At 56.2% G+C, this 16065-nt stretch overlaps 5 protein-coding genes across 5 annotated transcripts; 2 read left to right on the top strand and 3 right to left on the bottom strand.

Annotated features, from left to right (window-relative positions):
* Positions 1-193: 193 nt before the first annotated feature.
* On the top strand, positions 194-4455 carry BJ171DRAFT_89386 (P-loop containing nucleoside triphosphate hydrolase protein). The gene is made up of 3 exons (XM_053115965.1): positions 194-345; positions 699-1235; positions 1563-4455. Exons 1-3 carry the CDS (start codon positions 343-345, stop codon positions 4161-4163), a joined length of 3141 nt encoding a protein of 1046 aa, XP_052966848.1. The 5' UTR covers positions 194-342; the 3' UTR covers positions 4164-4455.
* Positions 4456-4754: 299 nt separating this feature from the next.
* On the bottom strand, positions 4755-7631 carry BJ171DRAFT_503548 (uncharacterized protein). The gene is made up of 9 exons (XM_053110869.1): positions 7376-7631; positions 7104-7243; positions 6876-6966; positions 6514-6684; positions 6205-6354; positions 5924-5985; positions 5521-5766; positions 5236-5359; positions 4755-5162 (listed from the first exon to the last, which is right to left on the bottom strand). Exons 1-9 carry the CDS (start codon positions 7526-7528, stop codon positions 5073-5075), a joined length of 1227 nt encoding a protein of 408 aa, XP_052966847.1. The 5' UTR covers positions 7529-7631; the 3' UTR covers positions 4755-5072.
* Positions 7632-7767: 136 nt separating this feature from the next.
* On the top strand, positions 7768-13382 carry BJ171DRAFT_581453 (uncharacterized protein; the record flags this gene model as incomplete). The annotated part of the gene is made up of 2 exons (XM_053114105.1): positions 7768-9340; positions 9412-13382. The coding sequence occupies 2 exons, from the start codon at positions 7768-7770 to the stop codon at positions 13380-13382; spliced, it is 5544 nt and encodes a 1847-aa protein (XP_052966846.1).
* Positions 13383-13764: 382 nt separating this feature from the next.
* Positions 13765-14223, bottom strand: BJ171DRAFT_423761 (uncharacterized protein; the record flags this gene model as incomplete). The annotated part of the gene is made up of 1 exon (XM_053107619.1): positions 13765-14223. One exon carries the CDS (start codon positions 14221-14223, stop codon positions 13765-13767), a length of 459 nt encoding a protein of 152 aa, XP_052966845.1.
* A 687-nt stretch (positions 14224-14910) lies between these two features.
* Positions 14911-15786, bottom strand: BJ171DRAFT_423715 (kinase-like domain-containing protein; the record flags this gene model as incomplete). The annotated part of the gene is made up of 1 exon (XM_053107617.1): positions 14911-15786. A coding segment is annotated over one exon (876 nt), but the record flags the coding sequence as incomplete, so codon positions are not given.
* Positions 15787-16065: the final 279 nt, after the last annotated feature.

Raw genomic sequence — 16065 nt, 5'->3', positions numbered from 1 at the left:
CCGATCGCGGCCGTTGTGTGGCTCAGCCGCCCCGGCTCGCCCCTTTACCGCGGCTGCCCTGTTGCACTCACACAAGCCGCGAGCTGACTTTGAAAAAAAAATTTTGCCCAACGAACTTTTTTTTTTTCCCGTGCTCGCGTCGCTGGGCGAAAAAACCATGTATTTAAGCAAGCCTCTCGGCGTGCAGGCCCCGTTTTTTTCTCTTGCCCAGCTCAGTCTCTTCGAAGCAATCGCAACGGCCTTTCCTCCTCCCCGGGTGCTTTTTTGAATTTCGCTCATTCATCAACGCATCCTCCCTCTACATCTGTATCAGGATTTGAACCCATCTCTCTCATACTGAAAATGGTAACTGCTGCTCTGCTATGTCTCAGTGTGTGTGCCTGGTGGTTGGGGGGTGGTACACTGTGCGATTAGTGATAGCCGCTTCTGACTGCTGTCAGACGCCGGTTGGTTGTCGCCCTGGCTGCCAGTGCTGGCGTCGCTGCCGCGATGTTCTGGCATGCAATGGTCTCAGCAATCCACCTGCCAGCCGCAGCGAATCGCAGCGTTGGCCTGGCAAGCACTGGCAGTGCTCCCCCGTACAACAGCAGCAGCAGCTGTCTCCGCACAGAGCTGCTGCAATTCACACTCGCCCGCAGCGTATCCCACGGTGCGATTCATCGGTGCTGACACTCTCTCTGCTCTCCGCTTCCCTGCAGTCGTCTGTTGCCACTTTGATCGAAAAGGTCAGCTCTGCTGCCACCACTGAGGAGCGCCAGCAGGTCGCCAAGGACCTCGCTGCTGCCGTCAAGGCCGCTGGCCTCAAGTCTCTCGAGTCGGGCGATGTCCTCGCCAGCCTCAAGACTGCCTCTGAGCACAAGAAGAACAACGGTGCCCGCGAGGCTGCCGTTCTCGCCCTTGGCGAGCTCGTCACTGCCTTTGGCCGTGAGGGCGAGCCCACCCTGATCCCGTCTCTGCCCATCGTCTTTGGTGCCTTTGGTGACAAGATCGCCCCCGTCCGTGCCGCCGCCCAGGCTGCCCTGGACGCCTTCCTGGCTGTCACCGACGCCTTTGTCTTCAAGCTGTACCTGCCTGCCCTCATCGACTCGCTCACCAATGAGAAGAAGTGGCAGACCAAGGTCGCCGCCCTGCAGTGCTTCGAGAAGTTCTCTGCCACTGCCCCCACCCAGGTCTCCCGCTGCCTGCCCGATCTCCTCCCCTCGGTCTCTGACTGCATGTGGGACACCAAGCCCGAGGTGAGCATTTGCGCTGCCGACCGCCCGCCGGCACTTGGCCCGCTGTGCTGCTTGTCCCACTGTATCCATGCCTCCGCTGCACACTGCATTTTCATCGGTGCATGGGATAGGGCAGTCCAATCCCGTGCTGTGTCCTGGTGACGCCGGTGCTGTGCAGGCCGTGCAACCGACCCTGTGTGGCGACGGCTCTGCCACTCTCGCGCGTTGCCACCAAATGCTCCGAGACGCCACCAGATGCCACCAGATGCCCCCCTCTGCCTGGTGGTTGTGCTTTGTGGCTGCAGCGACATTCTTGCTGACCTCTCCGCATCCCATCGTTCCAACCAGGTCATGGCTGCTGCCAAGTCGACCCTCGCCGCCGTCACCTCCGTTGTCGGCAACCCCGATATCGTTCCTTTCCTCCCTGCCATGATTTCGTCCATTGCCCGCCCCCAGGAGGTCCCCGAGACTGTCTTCAAGCTGGCTGCCACCACCTTCGTCACCACCGTCGAGGCCCCCACCCTTGCCATCATGTCGCCCCTGCTGTCCCGTGGTCTCGCTGAGCGCAAGCCTGCCATTGTCCGCCAGACCTGTGTCATTATTGACAACATGTGCAAGCTCGTCGAGAACCCCCTCGACGCCGAGCAGTTCCTGCCCAAGCTCCTGCCCGGTATCGACCGTGCCTGCGACATTGCCGCCGACCCCGAGCTCCGTGACGTTGCTGGCCGTGCTCGCGCCACCCTCGTCCGCGTCGGTGGTGGTGAGGAGGTCGCCAAGGCTGTCCTCGCCGTCCAGGACTTTGCCTCGCAGTACGAGGCCGTCGAGAAGGAGGACACCGAGAGCGTCCTCGCCGTCCTCAAGAAGCACCTCAAGATCAGCAGCGAGGCTTCCCTGCACCTCGCTGCCGCCATCATTGTCCAGCTGATCTACACCAAGATCGTCGATGTCGCCGAGTGGACCAACCACGTCCTCTCGTACCTGACCCCCTTCACCTCGGAGGAGTCCATCAAGACCGCCCTCGAGGCTGCCCTCGAGATTGGCCAGACCATTGCCTCGCGCCGTGCCGTTACCGTCTCGGCCATGGTCATGGAGGAGGGTGAGGAGCTCTGCAACTGCGAGTTCTCGCTTGCCTACGGTGGTATGATCCTGCTCAACAACGCCCGCCTCCGCCTTATCCGTGGCCGCCGCTACGGTCTCTGCGGTCCCAACGGCGCCGGCAAGTCCACCCTCATGCGCGCCATTGCCAACGGCCAGCTCGATGGCTTCCCCTCTGCCGACGAGCTCCGCACCGTCTACGTCGAGCACGCCCTCCAGGCCGAAGACGCCGACCTGTCTGTCTTTGACTTTATCTTCATTGACCCCAAGCTGGCCAACGCCGACCGCGACGAGGTCGCCCGCACCCTCGAGTCCGTCGGCTTCACTGCCGAGCGCCGCGCCCAGGCCGTCGGCTCCCTCTCTGGTGGCTGGAAGATGAAGCTCGAGCTTGCCCGTGCTATGCTCATGAAGGCCGATATCCTCCTCCTCGACGAGCCCACCAACCACTTGGACGTTGCCAACGTTGCCTGGCTCGAGAACTACCTCACCAACATCCCCAACGTCACCTCCATCATTGTCTCGCACGACTCTGGCTTCCTCGACCGCGTCTGCACTGCCATCATCCACTACGAGCAGCGCAAGCTCAAGACCTACCTCGGCAACCTCTCTGAGTTTGTCAAGCAGAAGCCCGAGGCCAAGTCCTACTACGAGCTCTCGGCCTCGCTCGTTTCGTGGAAGTTCCCCGAGCCCGGATTCCTCGACGGTGTCAAGTCCAAGGACAAGGCCATCTACAAGATGTCCAACGTCAACTTCACCTACCCCGGCACCACCAAGCAGATCCTGTTCAACATTTCGCTGCAGTGCTCGCTCAACTCGCGTGTCGCCGTCATTGGCCCCAACGGCGCCGGCAAGTCGACCGTCATCAAGATTCTGACTGGTGAGCTCGTCGCCGACCAGGGTGATGTCGTCAAGCACCCCAACCTGCGTGTCGCCTACGTCGCCCAGCACGCCTTCCACCACATCGAGCAGCACCTCGACAAGACCCCCAACGAGTACATCCGCTGGCGTTACGCCTTTGGTGAGGATCGTGAGACTGCCAAGAAGGTCACCCGTGTCCTGACCCCCGAGGAGGAGATCCTCTACCGCAAGCCCATCAACGTCACCAACGCCGATGGCGTCACCGAGAAGCGCATCCTTGAGGACATTGTCGGTCGCCGCAAGTCCAAGCGCTCGTTCGAGTACGAGATCAAGTGGGAGAACAAGTCCTGGGAAGAGAACACCTGGATGTCGCTCGAGAAGCTGCAGCAGCTCGGCTTTGACAAGCTCATTGTCTCTTTCGACGACAAGGAGGCCGCCCGTGCCGGTATGTACGCCAAGCCCCTGACCCAGAAGGAGGTCGAGCAGCACCTCAAGGACCTTGGCCTCGACCCCGAGTTTGCCACCCACTCCCGCATGCGCGGTCTGTCGGGCGGCCAGAAGGTCAAGGTCGTCCTCGGTGCCGCCATGTGGCCCAACCCCCATATTCTCATCCTCGACGAGCCCACCAACTACCTCGACCGTGACTCGCTCGGTGCCATGGCTGAGGCCATCCGCACCTTTGGCGGCGGTGTCGTCATGATCTCGCACAACCGCGAGTTCACTGGCGCCCTCTGCCCCGAAGTCTGGAACGTCGACAACGGCCGCCTCACCATCACCGGCGCCAAGGAGATCGTCGGCAAGGGCGAGCTCATTGAGCAGAAGGAGCAGGAAGTCAGCATCGATGCCTTTGGCAACGTCTCCAAGGTCAAGTCCCAGAAGAAGCTGTCCCGCAAGGAGCAGAAGGCTCTCCAGAAGAAGATCCAGGAGAAGCTCAAGGCCGGCCAGGCCCTCGACACCGACGAAGACGAGGAGGCCGTCCGACTGGGTCTCTACTAAACGGATATGCCTCTCGTATGCGTCTCTCGGCCCCACCTGTGTCTGTGTCTGCCTGCCCTTCTTCCCCCCCTCCCTCGTGCTATTTATGTTTAGGAGTTTGACGTGCCCGACAATGTCCGTTGATCAGTTTGGATAGCTGCCTGCCGCTCCCTGCGCCACCCCACCACCCTTCTCCCACCCTTCCTCTCGTTGTGTGCTAATTTGACGACTCTGTGGGGTTTGGCTATGCATCTTCATTCCCTTTCTAATGGCTCCCCCTTGACGTGTGTGCATTGGATGCGAGGGCGCGGAATACCTGCCGATGTTGTGTGTTTTGTGAGCGCCCTCCTTCCCCCTCCCTCCCCCTCCTTCGATGAGACACTCCCACGAGCCCAAGGAGGGCCTGTTGATCCTTGCATTTTATCGGCTCCGTGGGCTCCTCCAACCAGCTTTCTTTTTGCACTTTTCTCTATTTTTTCCTTCTCTCTCTTTCTCTTCATATCCTTGAAGAATGTGGTGACATTCCTTCATATTCTCATCATTTGACACTGAGCTGTATCACGCCTCCAGACCCGTTTGTGGAATGAGCGAATCCATAGACAAACATGAATGGTGCGATATCTTTCAATATCTTTCGAGAGACCGTTGATCGATCCGAGCGTGGTGAGTGTGGGATGTGCGCGAGGTCTCGATCATCCTGGGCGTGTGGCATGCGTATTCGTATTCCTATTCGTATTTTGTCCGTCTCGAATGAGCTCACAAATGCGGGTGAATGGATGGCGCTGGAGCGAGACACGGCCAACGATGGACTTCTCGAGCTCCAGGGAGCTGGGCGACTCGCGAGTGTATTGAGGGTCCCGAAAGCAACGACAACTCAGGGTGCCTCTGCTGCAAAATGTGGGGCTTTCATGACCGCCACGATGACCTGCGCTACTGGAAGCTTTGGAGCGGCGGGAAGGGGTCTTTCTGGCTGAGAACCACAAAGCTCCGTTCATGTGAGATGTACCCCTTGACGAGACCCTGACAAGACACACGGATCAGCGAACGGATCAGCGAACGAACAGATCGGCCGTTGGTGCTGGTGGTTGCTCACCTTGTCGATCATGTTGGCCAGAAGGCACTCCACATCGGCGACATCGTGTGGCTGTCCACAGAACGACAGCGCCGTCTGGAACAGCGCCAGCTGGAACTTTGGGCTCTTGTTCTGAAGCAGCCAGCTGGAGCAAACGGCCCAGAGTCGGAGATGCCATCAGTTGAGTTATCGCCAGCGAAACGGTCTTTCAGCCCCTTTCCTCCGCCGCTGTCGAGGATCTCCTGGTCCCGCCCCGCTTGGAGAAAAACACACGGTCAGCAACGCCAAACATTCTCGACTACTTACACTTTCTTGAACAGAGTGCGCACGCACAGCAGCCGACACTTTTCGATCGTCAGGAAGGTGCCCTTCTGAAACAGGAGCTGCTCGCTTTGGCTCAGGCACTCGTCGAACGAGGCCAGATCGCCTGACTGGATTGCGTTGCTAAAGCCCTCATAGAGCGCCGCCAGCGAGGGATACCGCTGGAAGAGCTTGGGACTCGGCAGGATCCCATACAGCAATCGCGTCGGAATCAGGTAGTTGAGGATCAGTCTGTGCGGAACAGGTGATTAAACTCTAGCCGATAAGCCGTCCCCGAAACAATCAGCTGCCATGGCGACTGAACCACTGCAGCCACCGGCTTCAGCATCCCCATTGACAGCGCAAGCTCTCCGCCGACAATCCAGCATCTCGTCGGTGAGCGACCTACATTTTGTTCTTGGGGCTGTCGCGTGGACATCGCCGGAATGCAAACGACAAATCCACGTCGGCCTGTGAGGATGGGGGTTGTCGAAGCGAGTCAAACAGTGCACGCACGATCTGCTCTGGCTGCCTTGCTTTGGTTTCCATGGGGCCCGTCTGTCTTGTCGAAGCATCTCAAGAATATCATGCAATCTCGTGGCTCAACAACGCCGGGTTGTCGAAGCGAAGCTGATCCAGAAGGGCGAGTAGCGGCGACACCACGGCAGCGCCAACGCTACAGCGGCATACCTTTTTGTATTGCTCGTTTTGGAACGATAGCAACCCCAGGTAGAATCGATGCGTCACTTGATGGCCGATTGGAAACCTCTCGAGCGGCGGCAGATCCGGGGCGGCGGCGATCAGACGCAACACGTTGGTGCACAGGTTCGTCGAGCCTAGCTGGAGAGGCAGGGCCATGGATAAAGCCGATAGTGTCGATGGAGTTAATCGGGGACATGGACGGATAGAGCCGCCAGGACGAACAGTTTCGACATCGATGCGACCCTCCTCCTGTGCCAGCGTCTCTTGCCCTGCAAGCAACAGCAGGCGCAGACAAACCTGGAAGTAGGTCTTGAAGAGCAGGTTGGTGATGTAATAGGTGCCCCACTTGCGGGTGGCCTCGTACCCAGAGCGATCGGTGATGCACAGCGAGAAGCCTCGATTCAGGGTCCGTGCAGCTTCCTCGACTCGGCCCACCTTCATGCCTTGCTGGCTCAACAACAGATCTGCCTGCAGGTCGAGCGTTAGTGCGGCATGGAAACAAAGCGCACATTCAAAAGATGGGCAACCGAGAAGAATCCCAGATGCGGCCGAGAAAAGCCACAGAAAGTCAACCAACCCGAGTGCGAATGAAGCAGACCGGACTTGCGCCAGCGGTCTCATCGCTTCAATGCCCCCCCCCATCTGTCGCGGCCGCTCACCTGAATAGACAGATCTCGAAGATCCTTGGCGATGGCATAAAAGATGGGCAGACACCAGCGGGTTTGTGTCGTGAAAATCTGGTGGAATGTTCTTGGAGGGAGCAGACGGAAGGGAGCATGTGGATGAGCAACCCTGAAGCAGAACCATGGGCCGAAACGAGGTCGGGTCGAAGCAAGAGTCCGCATTGGCAACGAAGCGGCATTAGCCACGAGGCGACAGATACTCACTGGGCAAGAGTGTTTTGGTCGGCTGCAGCATCGATGATGCGATTCAGTTGGCACTGGGCAATCACCTTGATGTGCATCAAGCAGATCTCGGCCCACTGCTCGTCGAGGGCCGAATACACATCCTGCTCGAGATCCTGGGACTGGGTCATTGCGAGAGAATGGCGCCCAGAGCGTCAGCAGCCGTCCATCGCCCTTTCTCATCCGGCGGACGGCCTTGTCTCTGGATCCATATGCCAGCGATTTGGGAAGATGGTGCCGGGAGCTTAACGTACGTTCACCGAGCTCACTTCGAGAACGAGACTGGGGAAATGGGGGCCGTTGATGCTGAACAGCTTTGCGGCCTGCTCTCCGTTCTCAGAAGCGAGATGGTCTTGGAGCAGTGACAGGTACTTGGAAAGCTTGAAGGCTTTGGTCTTGGGCGGCATTGGCTGACGGGTGCGATACGGGTCTCTACCTATCGAGGCGGCGTAGCTGCTGCTTTGGAGATGAGCTGGGGGAGATCGATCCAGAACCAGGCCAAGATCGAGGCTGCGCGAACGAATGATCTGGCTCGCCTTTTTTTCTGGCTTCAACGGCGACACCATTCGAGCGCGCCAGCAGGACGATATCCCCATCAAGAACATCTGGCGCTTGGCTTTCATCACCTCCGGTCAGCCATCCAGCCATGCTGACACCCACCAGCAACCAGCTCTATTCCTGCCCTGCCCACGGCACCGACCACGATTTGTTCCTCTCATACCGTGCCCAGACTGATGCCGACACTGTCCAGGCTCTGAAGGAGGTGCTCACCTCGGTCGCCCTCCGTCGATATGGCAAACCCCTTTCCGTCTTCCACGATGTCGACTGCCTCAACAATCCCAACGACCCTCAAGTCAGCCCTATCAGCGCCCTCCCCACCAGTAAGGCTGTCTTCCTGCTCCTCAGTCTGGAATCGTTCGAACCTATGATTGAGAACACCCTCTCCGGCCAGGAGGACAGCGTTCTGCTTGAGATCAAGACCGCCCTCGACCTCAAGGATGCCAAACGCTCCCTCCCTGTCCTTCCCCTCGGAATCGCCACCAAGGAAACCAAGGATGGTGTCGATGTCTTCACTCCCTTCCTGCCGAACATGTTGTCCCTACCCGACGACCCTGCCTTTGCCCCCCTCAAGCAGACACTCGGCAGAGTGAACCAGATCCAATCACTTGGCTTCCGTCCCGACCAGATGCACAAGCGAGTCTACCGCCTCCTCAACCTCGTCCATCCCATCCCACCCAACATGGATCTCATTACGGCCATCCATGACAAATACTTTTGCGATTCCAAGTTCCGATTCGATCCCGCCCACCTCGACACCCTGCTCAAGCAACTCACCCTGACTGGCCGTGCCGTCATCTCTGGCATGGGTGGCATGGGCAAGTCCGTCCTCGCCATCCAGATCCTGTTCTTCATGATGGGCATTCTGAATGTGAGCAACAAGGAAGACCTCCTCGCCATCAAAGCCGAGACCATTGGCATCAAGCCGCAGTACCGCCAGGTATTCTGGATCAACTGCTCGACCGAGTCGACTGCCATCGATGGACTCATCGAGATGTTCCCTGGCATCAAGCCCGACGAGATCAAGGAGCATGCCTCGAGGTTCCTCGCCAGCACACACGGCTATCTCTTGGTGCTCGACAATGTCGACGACATCGGTGTGGTCGACTCTGTGTTTGAGCACTCCAAGTCAGTCGGGTTCAGCGGCGATGTGGTGGTGACGACCCGGCTGGCCTCGCTGCCTCCTGGTGCATTCACCAGTGCTCTTGAGACCAAGGCACCGAGCTTCCAGCACGATCTGCTCCGTCTCGGCAACTGGGACGACACAACCACACTCGACTATATCCTGTCGTCGTCGCCAATGATTGTCCAGCGACTTGTGTCAGACGAGGCCAAGAAGTCACTGGACAACATCGTGGCCAAGATCAGCGGATATCCACTCGTCATCCAGACATTCATGACGTTTGCCGAGAACTACGACACTCCCCTGTCGGAGCTCGAGGCCACGTTTGCAGGAGCATTGGAGCTGCAGGATGGCGAGGACGACACGCGGTCGTCGCTCAAGGTGATTGTGGATCTGTCGCTGGACTCGCTGATGAGGCGAGGTGATGAGGGCATCGAGGCAGCCAGGCTGTTCGGTGCCCTCAGTTTGGTGGCGCCGACCAACATCCAGCTCGAGTTGATCAAGGCGATTGCACAGAAGATGGAACTCAAGACTGAAGGTGAGTTGGGATAGAATCGAAGCGCAATCAATGGTGTCAGTGTATGGAACTGATCATCCATCTGTCCGCAGTGACCGATCTGATCAAGATGATGGTACAGAGTGGTCTCCTCCGAAGTGGAGCCGAGGGACAGTACTCGACCCACTCGCTCACACTGAGAGTGGCTCGAGAGTATGTCCAGGCACACAGTGAACTGAATGCCGAAGTGATCGAAGATGCCACGGGCGCAGTTTTACTCAAGCTCACCGAGCCAATGGATCTCAAGGCACAAGTATACGCGGAGCATCTCGACACGCTCATATCTGTGGCTGCCGCAGATGAATACACCAAAAACACCCACCAGGCCGTCGAGGCTCGCATTGGTCAGATTGCACTAAGAAGTGGACATTACAAGAAGGCAAAAGAAGTGCTCGAACGACATCTGGTCAAAACTCTCAAATTCTGTCGCACACGAGAGCATCCGAAGGTCGCCGATGCTTTCAACTACATGGGCAGGATCGTTGGCGCTCAAGGTGACAGTCAAGCAGCTCTCAAATACTACCAAGAGGCGCTGAGCATCCAAGCCATCGTGCATGGAACGCGAGAGCACCCTTCGATTGCCACCGCGATCAACAACATGGGTTTTGTCGCCAACTCACAAGGAGACCACCGGACTGCGCTCAAATACTTTCAGGAGGCACTTGATATCAAAGTCAAGATTTATGGCACCCGAACACATTCGGATGTTGCTGAAAGCATAACCAACTTGGGTCATGCCACGCACTGTCTGGGCGACAACGAAGTAGCGCTCAAATGTTACCAGGAGGCCCTGGATATCATGTCCAAAGTGTATACCACACGAGAGCATTCCTCAGTTGCCACGGCCATGAACAACATGGGTAATGTTGCCTACTCTCAAGGCAACTACGAGGCTGCTCTCAAGTACTACCAAGAGTCGCTCGATATCAAAATCAAGATATATGGCACGAGAGAACATCCCTCAGTTGCCTCAACGATTCATAACATTGGCGATGTCGCATCTTCACAAGGTGACTACGCAACCGCTCTCAAGCACTACCAAGAATCGCTTGACATCAAAACAAAGATCTATGGCACACGAGAGCATCCTGATATCGCCACCACGATAAACAATATGGGCCGTATGGCAAAGGGTAATGGTGACTATGGGCTTGCTCTCGAGTACTATCAAGAAGCATTGGACATCCAGATTAAGATGTATGGCACGCGAGAACATCCGGCAATCGCCACCACGGTCAGTAACATGGGCAGTGTTGCCCACTCGCAAGGGAACTACAATTCCGCACTTGTATACTACCAAGAGTCACTAGATACCTGCATTAAGGTGTATGGCACCCGAGAGCACCCTGAAATCGCTACCACGATCAACAACATGGGCAGCGTCGCAAACTCCCAAGGTGACTACACAGCCGCTCTCCAGTACTTCCAAGAGTCGCTGGACATCAAAGCCAAGGTCCATAACACGCGGAATCACCCCGAAATCGCCACAATATTAAACAACCTGGGCGCTGTGGCTCAGTCCCAAGGCAACTATCTAGTCGCTCGCAAATGCTTCCAGGAGGCCCTTGAGATCAGCGTCAAGGCCTACGGCACTCGGGAGCACTCCGAAATCGCCACCACGATCAACAACCTGGGCAATGTCGCGAGCTCACTCTGTGACTACAAAGGCGCTCTCCAATACTTCCAAGAGTCACTCGACATCAAGACCAAGGTTTATGGCACCCGAGAGCACCCAGAAATTGCCACAGCGATAAGTAATATGGGCAGTGTCGCAAACTCCCAAGGTGACTACACAGCCGCTCTCCGGCACTATCAGGAGGCCCTCGAGATCAGCATCAAAGTCTATGGCACACGAGAGCACCCCAATATCGCCACCATAATAAATGCCATGGGCAGCGTTTCCAGCTCAAAAGGGGACTTCAAGGCTGCTCTCAAACACTATCAAGAAGCTCTCGATATCTGTATCAAGGTCTACGGCACTCGGGAGCACTCCGAAATCGCCACCACGATCAACAACCTGGGCAATGTCGCGAGCTCACTCTGTGACTACAAAGGCGCTCTCCAATACTTCCAAGAGTCACTCGACATCAAGATCAAGGTCTATGGCACCCGAGAGCACCCCGAGATCGCCACCTTGTTAGATAATATGGGCGATGTTGCCAATTCCCAAAGCAACTACACAGCCGCTCTCCAGCACTATCAAGAATCGCTCAACATCAAAATAAAAGTGTATGGCACACGCGAACATGCCTCTATTGCCATCACGATCAACAATATGGGCAATGTTGCCAACTCGCAAGGGCACTACAAGTCCGCCCTTGCATACTACGAAGAGTCTCTTGGTATCAACACTGCGGTCTATGGCACCCGAACACATCCTGATGTCGCGAACACGATTCACAACATGGGCAGCGTAGCCTCCTCACAAGGCAACTACGAGGCTGCTCTCAAGTACTACCAAGAGTCGCTTGATATCAAGACCAAGATCTATAGCACACGAGAGCATTCCTCAGTTGCCACGACCATGAACAACATGGGAAATGTTGCCTACTCCCAGGGTAACTACGCTGCTGCCTTCAAGTACTACCAAGAGTCGCTCGATATCAAAATCAAGATATATGGTACGAGAGAGCATGTCTCGATTGCCACCACGATAAACAACATGGGCAACGTCGCAAACTCCCAAGGTAACTACACAGCCGCTCTCCGGCACTATCAGGAGGCCCTCGAGATCAGCATCAAAGTCTATGGCACACGAGAGCATCCTGAAATCGCCACCACGATCAACAACCTGGGCAATGTCGCAAGCGCACTCTGTGACTACAATCGCGCTCTCAAGTACTACCAAGAGTCGCTCGACATCAAGGCCAAGATCTATGGCACCCGAGAGCACCCCGAAATTGCGACCGTGCTTCACAACCTTGGAAGTCTTGCGTTCATGTGGGGAGACTGTACAGCCGCACTAAAATACTATGGAGATGCACTCGATATCCGAGTCAAGGTCTACGGCACACGGGAACACATTTTAGTTGCTACCACACTTCTATCTCTGGGCAATCTTGCCAATGTCCAGTACAACTACGAGGATACTCTCAAGTATTACCAAGAGGTGGTCGAGATCAAGACCAAAATCTACGGCTCCCGTGAATATCCAGATATCGTCGCCATGATTCAACAGATGGGTAACATTGCTGAGTGGAAGGGTTACTATGGAATCGCTATCAAATTTTATGAAGAAACGCTTGCCCTCCAGACCAAACTATATGGCACTCGGCAACATTTCTCAGTCGTCCCCACGATCGGATCTCTGGGCAATGTCACAGAATTTCAGGGTGACACCGATGGCGCTCTCAAGTACTTGCAAGAAGCCCTCGACATTGGTGTAAAAATCTATGGCACACGAGAACACGGATTCGTTGCCACCATCATCCACTGCCTGGGCAACGTCGCCAGTTTCCAAGATGACTTGGAGGTCGCATCCAAGCACTACCAGGAGTCGCTGGACATCAAAATCAAGATCTATGGCACTCGGGAACATGTCGACGTCGCCGTCACTCTGCGCCGCTTGGGCACTGTTGCTCGCATACGCGGCGAATATGAGCTTGCCGAGAAGCTGTACCTCGAGGCCCTTGATATCTATCTCAAGACCCTCAAAACTCGAGCCCATGTCCAGGTTGCCTTGACCCTTGACGCCTATGGAGTACTCAAGTGTCTCCAGGACCAACTCTCCGAGTCGCGACGCATGCTTCAGGAAGCCGTGGACATTCTCACCGAGTATTACAAAACACGAAAACATCCCGGCATTGCAAAGGTCCTCAAAAACCTGGGTGATGTTGCATGTGCTGAAAGCGAATACGTCAACGCCCTTGACTTGTACCGAGAGGCGCTGGAAATCTGGACCGAAACCATCAATAATCCCGGGCACAAGGACATCAAACAAGTCGCGTCCAGCATTGCCAACTTGGAGGACCGGATCCGAGAACAGGCCCTGGAATGTGTTCTTCGAAACACCCAGAATCCTTAGTGGTGCCGAGCGATCCAAGCCAAAGGAAAGTGAGGAGCGCCACACTATGAAACAGTCGATTCTGAATCGCATTTTGAGCTTGGTGGAGGAGTGTCGCATGAATTGCAGTACTCCGTTGGCGATAATTGCCCGCTCCTTTAGTAGCAGAACGAGCATCGATTATCGAGTATTGAGTTTGTCGTTGTCGAGTCTTTCAAAAATACTCTCGGTCGATCAGAGTCGGCTATTGCTATGGGGCATCATTGCTATGTATTGTGGATGGACTGGAGGCAATGAATGTCACATACTGTGTCGCTGACGACCAGCGAGGCGCCATGGTTTTCTTGGTTTCTCAGACCAGATAATCGGTTTTGCAACATGACCTTTGAAAAAGACAATCGGATCAAGTCCGCTTGTCAATGTTATTGAGGCGGCTGATGGCAAACTCAAGCCCTTGATCGGCAGATCGACGAAGCCAGAACACAGCGCTTTCGTTGTTCTTTGCGATACCATGACCAGTCTTGAAGCACTCGCCGAGCCAGGCTTGTCCATACCGATTGCCCTGGTCGGCCGACTTGCGAAACCAGTCCGTTGCCAGCCCTCGGAACTGAGCGACTCCAAATCCCCAGTGATAGCAGTAACCAACCCACCACTGCCCGTATGGATTACCTTGTTCAGCGGACTTATTAAACCACTGAAAGGCCTGCTCGTAGTCCTTCGAAACACCCTCGCCGCATTTATAGCACTCTCCAATCCAAAGTTGGCTGTCACTGTGACCGTCCTGAGCGAGTTCCTCCAAGGTTCTTGCTGCCATCATACGATCTTGCCTGGTTCCAAATCCATGGATCATGCACATGGCCATGAGATGCTTACATATCCAGTCTCGGTCCGATCCCAACTGGCACAGCTCGAAGAACTTGCAGGATGCAGGGCAGTCGGACTGGATATCGTTCCATCGTGATGCAAGGCACTCGTCCTCCCCAAGGCCGAACACATTGGATTTGTTGTCACGGATGGTCTTTATGCCTTTTTGCTTGTCTTGTTGAGTACCCCGACCGAGGTAGTGCATCCAACCGAGCATGTGGGTGGCGATGGGCTTGAGAACAGCGTCATCCGACTTGTTGCTAACTTCCTGCCAAAGCACGAAGGCACCGCGGTCGTTCTTGGCCATTCCCTCGCCCAGGAATGTGAGCCAGGCCAGCTGGAAGGATGCTTCGAGTTTGCCGCGGTCGGCAGCGACCTTGTAGAGCTGGGCGGCGAGCTTCCAATCTTGGTGGCGGGCAGGAAGACCCTCCGAGACCATCTTGGCAGCATCGAGGCAAGCATCGGGATCGCCTTGCTTGGCGCGGGAGACGATGGAGGTAGGGAGACGAGTGGCCGATTCGATACCGTCAAACTTGAGCTCGGCAGGACGACTGGACTGGGACGGGGGCTGGTTGTTCACGCTGAGAGTGGTGAAATGGCTGGCAACCCGGTTGACGGAAGGGAACTTGGCGGCGGCTGGAGCAGCGAGAGCAGCGCTTGCAGGGATAACAGCTCGGTTGTATGGCTGGAGGACGGCAAGGATCTCGGTGAAGGCAGGGCGGGCGGCGGGATCTTGGGCCCAGCAGCGTTCGACGAGGGCCCAGATGGCGTCGGGGATGTCGTCGAGACGCTTAGGACGCTTGCCCTCGCAGGAAATGTGTTCGATTACCCGATTTCGCATGACTTGTCCGTTGCTGGTGACCCAGACGGGCTTGGCATCGTTGAGTACTTCATACATGGTGATGGCGAAGGCGTAGACGTCGGTCTTCATGGTGGATCCGCTGGGATCATCACCGTCAAGCATCTCGGGTGCAAGGTAACCTTCAGTGCCGCCGGTCGGGCCCATGGATCGGTTGCGGTCCAGCGAGGCAGAGGTGTGCTTGGTGCGGGGCATGCCAAAGTCGGTGACGACGGCGTTGTTCAAGCCGTCCAGGAGGATGTTCAGGGCCTTGAGATCGCCGTGGATGATGCGGCGGCCGTGGAGATATGCCATCCCCGAAGCCACCTGGTAGAGCAGACGGAGCTTCTCCTCGAGCGGGACATTGTTGTTGGCAACATGGTTGCGAAGGGTGCCGTTGGGCATGAACGGCGAGACCATGAAGGGAGGAATCGGATTGCCATCATCGTCTTTGTCGCAGGCACCGAGCAGAGGGAGGATGTTGGGGTGGCTGAGTTTCTGCCAGATATCGATTTCATGGTGGTACTCGGCGAGCTCCCGGTTGCTGTAATTTCCGAGGAGCTGCTTGATGGCGACCTTGGAGCCAAAGTATGTGCCAGTGAAGACCTCGCCAAAACCACCGCGGCCGATGAGGTTGGCCGAGCGGTCGGTGATGTCCCTGGGCGAGATGTACCACTGTGTTCGAACAACGACGTTTGGATTGAGGGGAAATTTGCCGGTCATCTTGACGGAGACTGGAGTGAGGCAAGCATTTCCCGCGGATGGACAGCCGATATTTGCACCCCAGGAAGTGACAAAAATAGCGCATAATCACACAAGCCTGGCTCGATCCGCCGGATAACTGGCTGGACTCGTTGTTCTTTGTACCGCCACTGCCACTGCCACAGTCATCGAACATGAAATCGATCATGGAATAACACCCCACATTCTGTCATACAAGTATGTGGCTCATATATTCCATATCAGACCTGCCGGATCCATCTTGGCAACCACCTCTGCTTC

This window comes from Polychytrium aggregatum (assembly GCF_025602895.1).
Source record: "Polychytrium aggregatum strain JEL109 chromosome Unknown BJ171scaffold_17, whole genome shotgun sequence".
In the NCBI taxonomy this organism is placed as follows: domain Eukaryota; kingdom Fungi; phylum Chytridiomycota; class Chytridiomycetes; order Polychytriales; genus Polychytrium; species Polychytrium aggregatum.
Note: the sequence above shows the minus strand (reverse complement) of the source record. Positions and strands in the feature narration are given on the sequence as shown.

What these genes read in the sequence shown, in the direction of transcription:
- BJ171DRAFT_89386 (XM_053115965.1), top strand. An exon ending in TGTGGGACACCAAGCCCGAG is followed by an intron (nt 1,236 to 1,562) that starts GTGAGCATTTGC and finishes CGTTCCAACCAG; the next exon opens with GTCATGGCTGCTGCCAAGTC.
- BJ171DRAFT_503548 (XM_053110869.1), bottom strand. Translation starts at nt 7,528, where the DNA reads ATGCCGCCCAAGACCAAAGCCTTCAAGCTTTCCAAGTACCTGTCACTG. An exon ending in TCGAAGTGAGCTCGGTGAAC is followed by an intron (nt 7,244 to 7,375) that starts GTACGTTAAGCT and finishes GCAATGACCCAG; the next exon opens with TCCCAGGATCTCGAGCAGGA. An exon ending in CGCACTCTGTTCAAGAAAGT is followed by an intron (nt 5,360 to 5,520) that starts GTAAGTAGTCGA and finishes CGTTTGCTCCAG; the next exon opens with CTGGCTGCTTCAGAACAAGA.